Consider the following 13,027-nt stretch of genomic DNA (forward strand, 5'->3'; position numbering starts at 1 on the left):
AATCCAACATTGTCCCTTGGAGACGAAATTATGAATGCTGCTGCATATGTACACTGAATATGTATTGCAGGGAAAGCTAACCCCTCAAATGCAGTAAATATCAAATGTGGTGAATCAGCATCATGGTACACATCTGTATTTTTGCATAAAAATTCCAAAGATAATTTATTTTAACCAGCAGTGTGAGCATCCTGGAATTTAGGAGAGGTTGTAGGGAGTTGAGTTAATTATTTTCCTTCAGTTGTGTAATTCTTTTTCTGTCTCTTTTTGTTTGAATAGTCTGTGTATGCACTAAAGTAATCATTGCATTATTTCATGTTACAGAGTTTTTTTTTAAAAAAAACAGCAACAGAAAATAATGGTCAAAGGGTGGGGATCCTTAGGAATTTGTGTGGGAGAGGATAACATGGGTTTCTTAGTTTGAAAGTCTGTGCTTCATCAGATGTAACATCACTTATAATGTGACATTCTGGTCAGATCATGGAAGTTCCTTCCCCACTAACAAGTTGCAAGTGACTTCCTTGCCTTCGTGGGAGTTCCCCACTTGCATCAGCAGCCAAATGCTTTCAAAGTCCACTTCCACAAGCTGAGGAGAGCCTAGTCAAAGGGTAGAAACAGGAACAGCTGTGAGATATCTGAAGAGGATTTACATCAGTGTCAGGAGCATTCATTGCTGTGGCATCCTATTTGTGCCTGGGACAGCTCAGACACATGGAAGTGTGGCTGCTAAGTGTGCAGAAGTGGGCTGCGGTGATAGCTCTGAAGATAAAGGAGTGAGGAGTGACCTTCACTGCTTGTCAGAACATTGCCAATCATCTCCATTTTATTCCTTGCCTATCCTAAATCACTTTTCCCAAGATGTCTCCTATAGCATGAAGGAGTCCATGTTGCAGGAGAGAAGATGGTATCTCTCAAAAGGATGCCAAATCTTACTAGGGAGAGAAAGATAATGACAAAGTCCTCACTCCTATATGGAAACTGAAATAGTTTCCTGACTCCTTTAAACATTGCAGGCAGATGGCAGCAAACTGGGTTTTCTGGTCTCAGTCTACCATCTAACATCCTGACCTCATCACTCCTTCTTACCTACCATCTGTGATAAGAGTCATGCTAGCTGGGTTTTTCATTAGACTGTTAAAGATTTAAAAGCTTCCTTTCCGATTTATTTTATTCTCAACCCTCTGCCTTAAACTCTTAGCAGTGCTAGAGGTTCAGCTGGTATTTATTTTATATCTGAGAGGTCAAATCTCTTTTTTTAAAGAGGTGTTCCATGCTTAGAAAAGCATGTAGACAGAAAGGTTGTCTGTCTACAAGTTGGATTTTATGTCTTGAGGCAGGTTTCCAGATTTTGTTGACAGTGTGTAATGCTAAGCACATTGCAAGCCTTGTCTTTATGACACTGTGCTCATTTTCTAACTGAAGGGCTCAGAGGAAGCTTTGACAGAAGTGAAGTTAAAAATGCTTTGCTGATTTTCTCAGGATTTGTACCTCTCTTTTTATGCCTTCATTCCAATTTTAGCCCTTTCTACAATAATAGACCTTAGCACTGCCAGTGTTTTATTTTCTTGGGCCTCCTTTTGTGGTCATAATAGAAATCCTGTGAGTTCTGTGTGTTTTGGGACTTGCCAAGGGGATACATAATTCTTCCTATCATACCAGCTTTAATCTTTTTGGATAAATCAAGCCATTTCTCAGAACTGATTCTGTTTATATATTTCCTGAGCTCTCTTCCTTCAGCATTCTTTGCCTGAGGCCTGAAACTGCCACATCTTCTCTCTTTCCCTCCACAGCTCAGCAAACCCAAGCTTTCTATTTCTCAGCATCCGTATCTTAATGCAAATCTCCTACAAAGAAGCTACCCCTAGAAACTTATGTCGATTTTGCATGTTCAGTACTCATTGACATTCCAGTAAAGGTGGAGAAAATTAGGTAGAAGTTGCACTGGGTGTTGCTCAGAATCAGAAAATAAATGGTATGCCTCCATCCATGCAGCAGTTCCCTTATTCATCCCAGAGCCAAGTCTTCCTGCTGCCCCAGCATGATCATCTGTGACCTGATTGTTTCAGTCATAGAGCCCTGAAGTCAGTAGTGGACCTTGGTGACCTTGACAAGCCTTACCTGAGATCTCCACCCATGCCCTCTGCATGTAGGCTTAGGGGCTTCATTTAAACTCTGGCTGGGACTTCAGTCTCAGTTATGTGGGAGATGTTAGTCTGCAGTTCTTCTGCAAGGTATCCCTGTGGGCAGCCACAGACCTCACTGACCTGATCTCCCATCTGTGGGCTGACTTGCCACTATAAACCTTCCTCATGATCTCTGGACCATATCTCCCTGGTAGTAACCATTTTCAGACCTCATCCTGACTCCCACTTGTAGCTAGACCTCAGAGCCACACATCTCTTTGCTCTTGCCTGCTGACTTGGACTCCTGGTGGAACCTGGCTGCCTTCCCTGACTGACCTGCTCACCATCCTCAGGTATTATGAGGCTGGACCCTGGTTGGTGAGGTATCTCTGCTGCTGGCTGTCTTACCCTGTTTGGCCATCCAGATGTAAGGCCACTTTTTAAACTTTATGTGTTGGGAAATCCAACTTGTTGGTGCCTATTTTGGAACTTTGGAACTGTCACAGCAGTCAGAAGTTGCCATGTTTAATTCCCAGTTGAGCTGATCTAAACTAGGACCTGTCAGGAAGAATAATACATGAAACAACATCTTGCTTTTACACTTGCTGCTTAGAGAATAGTGCCACCAAAGATTCTGAGCCTGGATATTATCAAGGAGAAGATGACAGGTAATAGGTGATCATAATGGGGTGGCAGGAATACTGCAACATGACTTGGCTCGAAGATGAGTAAGGGAACAAGCAACATCTCCACTGGAAGAGGAACAGAACTAAGAACAAAACTGTTGTAGAGTCAAAGCCAGTCACTTCCTCTCCTCACGTTTCCTTTACCTTCAGTAAACAGAGAGACTGCAAACCTTAGTCCTCGAGTGTCTCTTGAATTGAAAGTCTTGATTTTGTTAGAAAATGGAAATGAGTGACATCCCTTCTGAAGAGGCATTGGCTCTTCAAAAAGCACCAATTAACAGAGGCTGGTGGACCTGATTTCTCAAGAGAAGCCCCCAACAAAGATTTTACAGCTGATCAATTGGAACAGGATTTTATGGGTTCTTTCAACTACATTTTGCTGACAACGAGAGATTTGAATCTTGATTAAATAGCAGCAGGATCATGTTTTACTCTATAAATACCAGTAAATAAATTAAAAAAAAAGACACCTAATAGGGATTAGAAATTTAACACAATAATCAAGTGTTAGATCTAGCTGGGAGATCTAAGAGGAAGACCTTTTATGCAGTGTTTGCATTACACTCAGCTGAACTGAATCAGTACGCAGTAACTGAGAGCACATTTTTTAAAACAATCTATCAGGCAATTGATTATTTTTTAAAGACACTAATGAGCTCTGAACTTCATTTTTTGGAGGTGCTGAGCACATGCAGCTTAAGATTCTGTGAGTGGAAGTTATGAACAGGAAGAATACCTACATAATGAATGCACAATGTCTAATATTCAGAATGCATTGTGTCAGATATAAGTAAATTAATCCTTCTTAAAGGTGAGAATGTTTTATTTGGTGCTTTAAGTAAATGCAATAGCCTTCAGTTTATGGCTCAATTATAAATATGAAAACTTATTCCTGATACACATGACAATTGCCCTTTTGTAAAACATTCAGGCTCCATCCAAGCAATTTTAAGTTCTCTGTATCTCCTATTAATAGACTGTTTCAGAATCTCTTATATTTGAATTCTTATAAATTCATTCTAGACAACATTTTTTTTATGCTTAATTCACACCTATTTGTTCCTCTTCCAGCATTTCCATGAAGCTCCTTCCTGCTTTGACATTTGTCCTGCAGTGAGACAGCAATCAAATGTCACCTTTGTTCAGTTAAGCTAAATAGGACACAGTCTTAGTCCTCTTTCATAAGATCAGGTCTCTATTGTCTGTGCATCCAAGGTGCCCTTCCCACCCTTCATGCAACATCCGAGTTCATGTTTCATTAATGTTTGCATCATCAAAATTCAGGCTTCTGATATGTAACATCAATAGGATAAGGCTTAACCTAAGTGAATTTACTTGAAAATCCAATCAGATTTTTCTTACTGGTATTTTTAGAGCAAAAAGAAATATTTGTCCATAACTTTCATTGTAATACAGATAATGTATTGATCAAAGACTGGATGATCCTTGCTCAACTGGAAGTTCTCTGTAGTTCTCATATGCAACCAAAATACCAAATTTGGCAATGTTTTCCTCTTGATTTTGTTGTTGCAAGGGACTTAGGCAACTTTATTCCTGAGAAATTTCTTAGGTCTCTAACCCACTGTAGTGGTTGCATGTCTCAGACTGACTTTGAAAATCATGGCATGGATATAGTCAGCATTTTTGTGTTTATTAATTACATGCCCTTGAAAAATAACTGGAGAAGAATAAGGTGGTATTTGAAGATGGAAACTGTTCATCATGTAGATAGGTTTTACTCCTTGTAATTCTCTGTATGGAATAGCAAATCTAATTTACAGGGTTTTACTGGACTGATCCTCAGCTAGCCTAAATCAGTGTAGCTTCACTGATCTGAAAGGGTCTGACCTGTATGTCTGTTCAGTAGCAAATATGCCAAGAAGAACCACTCAGTAGGGGGCATTTTTAGATTTAGAGATGGTGTTCTTTCAGTGTGATTTGAGTGCATGTGAGACCAACGTGCTCAGGTGAAGGGGTTGGGGAGCACCAGAGCCAGACCACAGCCATGTTGAGTGATGAGGTTTGTCTCAGGACTTCTTACCAGAATGGATAGTTCTAGCTTTGTTCTAGATACCTGCACTGTAGTCCACACCTTCAATTTCTGCAGAAGATACTTACTTCCATATCTCTTTGAGGTGCCAGTAGCAGGTGTAACATTGGGTATCCTTGCTATACTTGGCCCTCTCCAAAACCAGGCTTTGCTGGCTGCTTCCTAAACTGTTATCAGATTTGGAAGCAAGCTTGATCCCTTTTTGTCCTTTCCACAGCTATTAAAAATCAGCCTAATGAAGATGTGAAATTCCATATGACTTGTGAATCTCTTCAAGTAAAAGTCACTTGGAGAGTGTTGTCATTTTTCATGGAACTTTTAGCATCTTTGCACGAAATTGGCTTTTTAAAGACTACAAAACCTTTATTCTCATTATGGTTTTAATCAGACCGAGCATGGAATACAGAGACATGACTTAACAGGCTGTTACTGTTACTAAAGATAGTGATTTATTTATGGTTTCTTTCATCCAAAAGGACATACTGTACTTTGCAAATCATGGGTAATGTCTTTGAAGGCAATAGAGACTATAAGCCACGTAGTATCTTCTGCAGAATTTAATTTGGTGCCTGGTAATCACTTTGGTTAATTTGGAAGTGATACATGTAGCATCAATGAAATGTAAACCACCACCCTCTGCAATACATTAGGATGCTAAATGTGCTGAATCTTTAATAAAACTTATCCCAAGGATATATTCATCTGGAAGTATGTCACATACATAACTCAGGGCTAGGATCTCTTTTTTGAATGGAAAGTACAGTAGAGTTGTCAGCATCTCTAGAGTTCAAGGTCTCAGCTTAAGGATTTCTGTACAGTGTTTTCCTTGGTAGTCAGTGCCCTCTAGCATTGCAAGAAGGAATTAATGTCTTAAAACATATCCAAGGTCTCTTCATGCAGATTTTTGGGGGTGGAAAGGGGAGGGTGACTTGTGTATAGCAGGTGGAAACACTTCCAAATGAAAGCAAGAATAGATGTCCCCTGGTGTGAGCTTGGCTTTTTAAATTGTTTCATCCTTGTGATAGGTTAGGTAGGCTTCCAGCTGAATCTGATTAAAGTTCAGGGCCACTCATTTACCTCCATTTCTCTTTTATTTCTCTTGGGGTTTTTTGGCAGCTGGCTTTGTGCAATGCCTTGCGTTATTTCCCTCCTGAAATACAAAAGAAGCTGGCACCAGAATTTGCTGAAGAGCTCAGGCTGTATGGCCATATTTATATGTACAGATTCTGCCCAGATATTGAGATGAGGTAAGGAATGTGTAGTTCACCATTGCATTTGACTGCTATTTGCTTACTAGCTTTCACCTGTGGAACTGACCTTTAAATAGTGGCATTGCTGTGTCCTAATTAACCTCTTGTAGAACTTGTGTTATTACACATCAATGAAGTGCATCATCTGAATAAAGTGGGTGATCTGTTTGTCATTAGACAGCAATGGTTTCATTTCCAGTGAATGATGCTGCATGTTTTGGGATGCTCTTCTTTAAAGCTGCATAACAGTGATGCTTCATCTTCAACTTTCATCCTGTGCTCTGTCCTCATGAGAATCACTTGGGACTATCAGGGAGACATTGTGAGCTCTTCTAGATAGTCTGTGGCAGGACCAAAGCAGTCTTGATGATGGAAAGCTCAGCACCACTGAACACAGGGAAAGGAATGAGCGAAGTTGTGTGCTTGGTAATGCCAGCTTTACCATGGAGATATCCTAAATGCTCTGACCCATGGTAGGTTCTTAGTTTCCAGGAGCCAGTCATTATTCAGAGACCTCTGATGGCAACCTAGACAGAAAGCTTGAAATTACAGCCCTGAACTGCTGCAAGTCAAGTCTCAGCTGAAGCAAGATGTAAGATCAGATGAGTCAATGGCTTAGAAACTGCTATGAGTATCTGGTTGATCCTCAGCCTCATAGAGAAGGCTTTGTGAGCTTAAAGGAAAGGCAGTATATTTTTCCATCACTGGAATCTGCATATAACCCTGGGGTTTTAATATGCCTGTTGTTCTTGGAGCATCACTTCATTCTAGGGCTGATGGGGCTAATGTCTGTGAAACAGAATGGTTTTAGAGAGGGTTGCCAGAGGCTGGCCACTATTTTCAGACTGATTCCTCTTTTGCATCCAGCAGAGGCCTGGTTAATGTCTACACAGAAATATGAATAAAGCAAGCAACTAGAAAGTGCTCTGATTTCCACAGACACTCATTCTGTGCTGTCCATGCTAGTCTGGAGCCAGCTTTTGTGGAATTTAGCTAAGGGGAAGACAGCTGGAAGACTATCTGAAAGATATTGCAGAGCTCAACTTCAGAGGACCCTGGCTCCAAACTACAAATGAGGACACTTTCCCCTTAGGCACTTTTACAGTTCCAGATTAAGAAAATGAATTTTGTTCTCTTTAGTCTGACAGTGTTTGGTTTTTTGTTGGTTTGTTTGGCTTTTTTGTCCTCTATGTCCTAGGAAGCACAGTCCAAATTGATTCTGTTCCTTTCAAAATCCATGCTCAGATGATATCTGAACTTTGAGTTCCTTCTGTTCTAAGCAATATCATGTAGAAATAGCTCCTTGTGATGGTTTTAAGACTGTCTTTTTAATTTTTCTTCACAAAGTTCAAGCAGAGATAGTGAAAGAATGTAAATAACTCACTATTGGGTGCAAGAAAGCAAAATAATGATTATTCTAAACACTTCCATTGCAGAGATAGAAATGTTTAAGAATCTCTACTCAAAATAAGACTGGGGAGTTGGGCAGTCTCAGCTTGCTCAGCTTCTGTCTACCTGCTTCTTCTTTTCTGGCTGAAGATAACATGCTGACCTTGACAAACTAAGTCTAACAGCTTCTCTGCTTCTTGACTCTCTGCCTTCTGCCAGGGGACTCTGGGGGGATTCCTTTTGGCTGGGGTGGGGGGAAACCCCTTGGGGAAAGGCTCCTTGGGGAAGAAGCACACTCCCTCAATGGAGGGGCAGGCCAAGGGGGCTTGGTTGTGTTTTTCTGTTGATTGTACATATTTGTAACTGTTGTGAATAGTGTATATTTGTACATACTCATTGCATTTTGTCATAGATTGTAGTTTTGCTTGTAAATACAGCTGTCATTTGCTTCCAGACTGAGCTAGCCTTGTCATTGTTGGTGTGGCAGGGGGATTTCAGCTCTCACACTGTTACATTCCTTCTGATGAATTGATATCATTCCAGAGAAATCCTGTTATCACCTCAATCTTAGCAAAGCAGAAAACAGTAAAAGTATTGTAGAAAAACTCAAATGCTTTCCCTTCTGGTTTGGCAATGACTATAAGGCATTTCTTTTAGTATCCTGTTGTAAAAAGCTAGAATAAAGTGCATATGATCAAGAGAGAAGCCCATTCACTAAATCTATAGGATATACATTCCAGATCTTGTCTTATGAGCTGATCAGCAGATGTCCAATTCTATTTTCTTTTTTGTAGTTGGCACTTCTTTAGCCTAAACTTTTCAGTGTAACTGTTTTCTCTGTACAAAGCAAGTGTTCAGCCACTGAAGATGCAGTAAATGGAAGACCTTTTAGAAATAACGTCAAGTGATGCTGAAATTTCTGTTATCTGTAATGGTGATGTTGTTTATAGAATGAGACAGAGAAAAATTCTTGATTTCTTTTGGTATCGTAACCTGGAGACCTTGGCATGAGTGTACCAACTCTTATGCAAACACAGAAAGGAACTGTCCCTTCCCTGGAGAGCTACAGTATAAATATAGGACTAGCATTTTCAGAGCAATTTGATATGACAAACAGATGGTGGAGGAGAAGATAACAGTGAGAAGATTGCAGCAGTTGGCATTAAAGCATATCAGTGCTAGGAAAGTCAGAATACCTTTGTGAGGGTTTTCCATGCCTTCCCTCTCAATGTTCTGGATTAAATGCATCTTATTAATCAAAAAAGGACCATATTTCTCCTAACTAGTTTAGTTTCTGAGAGCTTCTTTGGGACTGAAATTCAAGCTGGATGCTCTTTATTTTGATTTGATTGTAAAAAACAAGGTCTGATGAGCCTGGAGGCAGCTTCCACTGATGATGTTTTCCTTGACATTGAAGGATTTAGCTACTTGGCCTGACAACTGTGCCACAGAGGCCAGTTCCAGCATCCCAAAAATAGTCCAGTTAAAAAGCAATGGGAGCAATTGGCTGCTGTATTTATAACCAGTTGTGATTAACTCATTCAGCAAATGATAAGTTGAATACAATTTTTTTTTCTTTGCTTAGCTCTGAGAAGAGTTAAAACCTAGTTTGCCTGTTAAGGCACATATGTCATTTCAGATCTGCACTTGAATTTGATTTTCTTCCTTCCTGAATAAAAGGCTGCAGTTGAATGGAATGTATCGGCACACAGGGATATTTCTGTAGGATGTGCTGTTGTGGATGCCTTGGGAAGTTGGAGTATCTGTCTTAAATTTTGTGACTACCTTTTTCAGAGCATACCCTATAGGAGACTACCCTTGCAAGACCAAATCAGCTGCTGCCATTATGTTGATGATCATGAATAACCTGGATCCCTCAGTGGCTCAGGTAAGGTACAGTGAAAATAAGGAAGCTGAATTCCTAGAGCAGCAGCAGATCTGCAAGTTATTTCCTGTATGTGCTCTCATACAAAACCTAGTGGATTTAGGCATATAGGTGAAATTACTCCATGTACAGATGATCCTCCTTCCATAGACTGAATATGGTTTTAGTTGTTCATAAGTATTTTGTTGGCTCTGGGCCTCAAGGTACATGCCAGCCCCCGTATGTGTAAAGCTGGCTGCTGTGTGTTAGCTAAACAAGTCAAATTCAGTAGTCCCACACAGCCTCCTTAAGGAGTGAAGTGCTAGAATGCCTCTTTGAGGCTAAGCCTGCAAGGGTCTAAGGGGGATTCTATAGTTCTCTTGTCATATTTTGGTATCTGGATTTTGGGGTCTTTTGTGTTAAGTTTGTTCATTTCCTGCTGTGTGCAGTTCTTAAATCTACACAGTGAGTCCAGGTCCTAAACCAGACCTCTGAGGACTCCTACAAAACCAGTTCACTCCAACTCCCACTCTATACAGGAGCTTGGTCAACATATGTGAGACGGGAAGTGCTCAGCTCTTAGTACATTGCTTCTACAATTCATGTTGAAAAATTAATATTTCCTGTATGGAAGCTCTTCCTCAAGGACAGATTAATAGAAGATTATAGGACCAAAGTCCATCCTTACAAATACTAGCCAGTATAATGCATCCTTTTGCAAATGGCAGGACAGGAGCTAGGCAACTATGCCCTGCTGGTCACACTCTTGCAGCTGTAAATGCCAGTGGCAACCAAACTATAATAATCTCAAGTCTCTCATTAAGGAAGTTTGCTGGGATGTCTGTTACAGAAACTGCAATCAAGGAATCACTCTGTAGCATTCCCCAGCCAAAATACCGTTGTAACAATGAAAAATACCTCATTTTGAAAGAGCATTTAAATTTTTGTTTTTCTTAAATTATAATTTTTTTATACTGGTATTTTGTGATTTCAAGAATCTAGAGAGTGTTGATGCAACAAGCTCTAAAAAAAGTTTTATTACGAAGATTAAAATAATAGCTCAGAGATACAGTGAAGCATTTCAGCAAAGTGCTTGCCACCTTACTGTTAAATTGCCTTTTTCAGTTTCCCCAGGAGCTTGTCACTTATGGAGGAAATGGACAGGTCTTCGGCAACTGGGCACAGGTAGGACATTGCTGCTTTTGCAACTTGTTTCATGAAACCAGTTTCACCCTCCCCCACACACAATCTGCTCAGGCAGTTTGTGATAATTCTTGGCAGTTGTTGCCTCAATACTCCAAAACATCCTGTCTGGATAGAGGAACACTCAGTTATGAATTGCATAGATAGGGAGAACTTTATTTAGTAAGGAGAGCACAGGCAGCCCAACAGAAATACTAAAAATAATAGCATAAATACACCAAGCTTGTTCTTTCTCTGTCTATGATACATTTGTATGTACCTGTGTATTTTGCACAGATTATTTTTGAGTCAAAATGCATTCTAGAAAACAAAGGTGTATTTTTTTGCTTGCTTGTTTCTGGTACTTTTGCAATGTTTTTCACAAAAAGTAGTGGAATAAAAAAAAAAAGAAAGAATTTGATTTAAGAAGATGAGATCCTAAGTCTTTTTCCAAGCAAATCTAATTAGCTGTAAATATTTACTTGCTATCTGGCCAGATCATAGTGCACTTTGCTGTCAGGCCTAGCAACATTATGCTTGATCTTCTGAGCATAATGTCAGATGGGTTAAAACCAGTCTAAACTTAGAGCTGAGATTTTTAAGGTGTGGTTGTAGAATCTCAGTTCTCTGCTATTAAAAAATGGCAATAAACAGACTTGCTTTAATCCAAGTACTGCAAAATGCACCCACAAAGCATTTTCAGGAGTTCTTTGGCATCAGCAACATGTATAAATGTGTTTTGTATGTGCTCAATTTATTCTCTGAAGAAAAAAACACTCTGGATCTGTATGCTCCACAGATGAGTGGTGGCAGAAGAAACATTTAATGAAAAAACATCCTGAATGTCTGTGGATAGGCACAAATGTGGTACTGTGAACACCAAAATCACATTCCTGCAGACTGAGATGTGCCCCAAGGCCAAAAGTGGAGACAGATGGAGATGTGGCATTGAGTTTTGCAGTGCAGAACAGTAAAAGGCACAGGTAGAAAAGTACATCACCTTTGAAGGCTAGGAAGATACTGATTTCTGACTCTCTAGCTTCTGTCATAAAGGATCACATATGCACCCTGTTGTGGCTTTACTTGACTCTGGCTTGTTAAAAAATCCAAGCAAAACTAATGTGTAAATGAAGTTCCCAGTTAGGGGAAGAGGAATGGATTCCTCACTGCAGCATGGGACTGAGTGACCTGGGGTTTCTTTCTAGTTTGACTGTTGTTAGTTTTGTGGGGTTTTGGTTGGTTGGTTGTTTTTGTTTGTTTGTTTCATTTGTGGCTAAAAGAAAACTGAAGCTTCAGTTTGCTAATCTGGTAAATGGTAAACTGGTAAATGGGAGTTAAATGGAGCACTTTAGAGGCAAAAGCGTTCTGACTTTTAAAAAGAAAGGCACTGCACACCATTTCTTTATTATGTGTAGTAATTAGTAAATGCCAGTTAACTAATGCCTGTTTACTACATGAGTTTTACAGGATTTCTGATGTGAGCAACGCCAGCAGTTTTTATAGTAGCCTTTACTAAACTGACATCCCTTAGGCAGATAACTGGGCTGCAAGGTGAAGTAGAAGTGCTGCCAAAGTCAGAAATATTCCCTTTTTTTTTTTTTTCCTTCTTCTTCTATTTCTCATCCAAGCCAGAGCTATGACCTGCAGTTGTTTGACAGCAGAGTGAACAAAACCTTTTTGTTTGTGCTTACTTAGAGTAGCAATCACATGAATGGGTCGGTTATGAGAGAACATTTTGTTCTGTTTGTGGCTTGAAAACATGCTTTTCTGAAAATTTATCATTGCAAAATTCCTAGTGAAATGGTTTGCTTTGGTTTGTATCATTCATGCAGATGTGTGCTTTCTTCTGAATAATTTAAAAAACCAGAACAATGTCCAGAGCTAACTTCACAAGCTTGCAGACAACAGAACTGTTCATTAAGCTAGGGAAATTTTTTTGCCTCCTCCTTACTAGTTGTGCCTTTTAATGCAAAAAGATCTAGCTTACAGCTTCTAGTTTTATCACTATGTTTTTGCCAGCATGCTAAAGAGCTGAGAGTTCAGCTAGCTGTCACATACCAAAAGTCCCATGGAACATAATGGCCTTCATGATGGACAATGATGGATGTGAGTCACTCTGTAGATGGTCAAAGCTTACTGTTTGGAATATATCAAGAGTAACTTGGTTATGCAGACAAATTTGAGATTCTTTGTGTATTCCTGAGTGTCTCAAGGACTTTCTTCACAATCCAAACTGAAAGCTGATTTTTAATTTTTTTTTTTTTTACTTGCACATTGTAATACCCATTTGTTGAAAAGATGACAAGCACTAGAAGTTGCTGAGTTATCCATTTCAGGCTAGGAGCTACACAATCCATGGAATTTTAATCACCTTTGTCAGGAAAAAAATTCAGTTTGGCTTTGGAACAATTGCCAGAAAAGTACCAGATTCACATGGCTAACCTCAGTATGGCTTTAAAAATGAAGGATTTCTGGGGTTTAGT

At 39.7% G+C, this 13,027-nt stretch overlaps 1 protein-coding gene across 1 annotated transcript in view; it reads left to right on the forward strand.

The window, feature by feature from the left end:
* The window catches only part of UROC1 (urocanate hydratase 1), a 40,447-nt gene that overhangs the window by 411 nt on the left and 27,009 nt on the right, over positions 1-13,027 (forward strand). The window contains exons 2-4 of the mRNA XM_054387324.1: positions 5,976-6,106; positions 9,293-9,386; positions 10,488-10,547. Of these exons, the coding sequence (XP_054243299.1) occupies positions 5,976-6,106; positions 9,293-9,386; positions 10,488-10,547 (285 nt within the window). The remainder of the gene's footprint in view (positions 1-5,975; positions 6,107-9,292; positions 9,387-10,487; positions 10,548-13,027) is intronic.

Source organism: Indicator indicator, chromosome 15, assembly GCF_027791375.1.
Source record: "Indicator indicator isolate 239-I01 chromosome 15, UM_Iind_1.1, whole genome shotgun sequence".
Taxonomy (NCBI): domain Eukaryota; kingdom Metazoa; phylum Chordata; class Aves; order Piciformes; family Indicatoridae; genus Indicator; species Indicator indicator.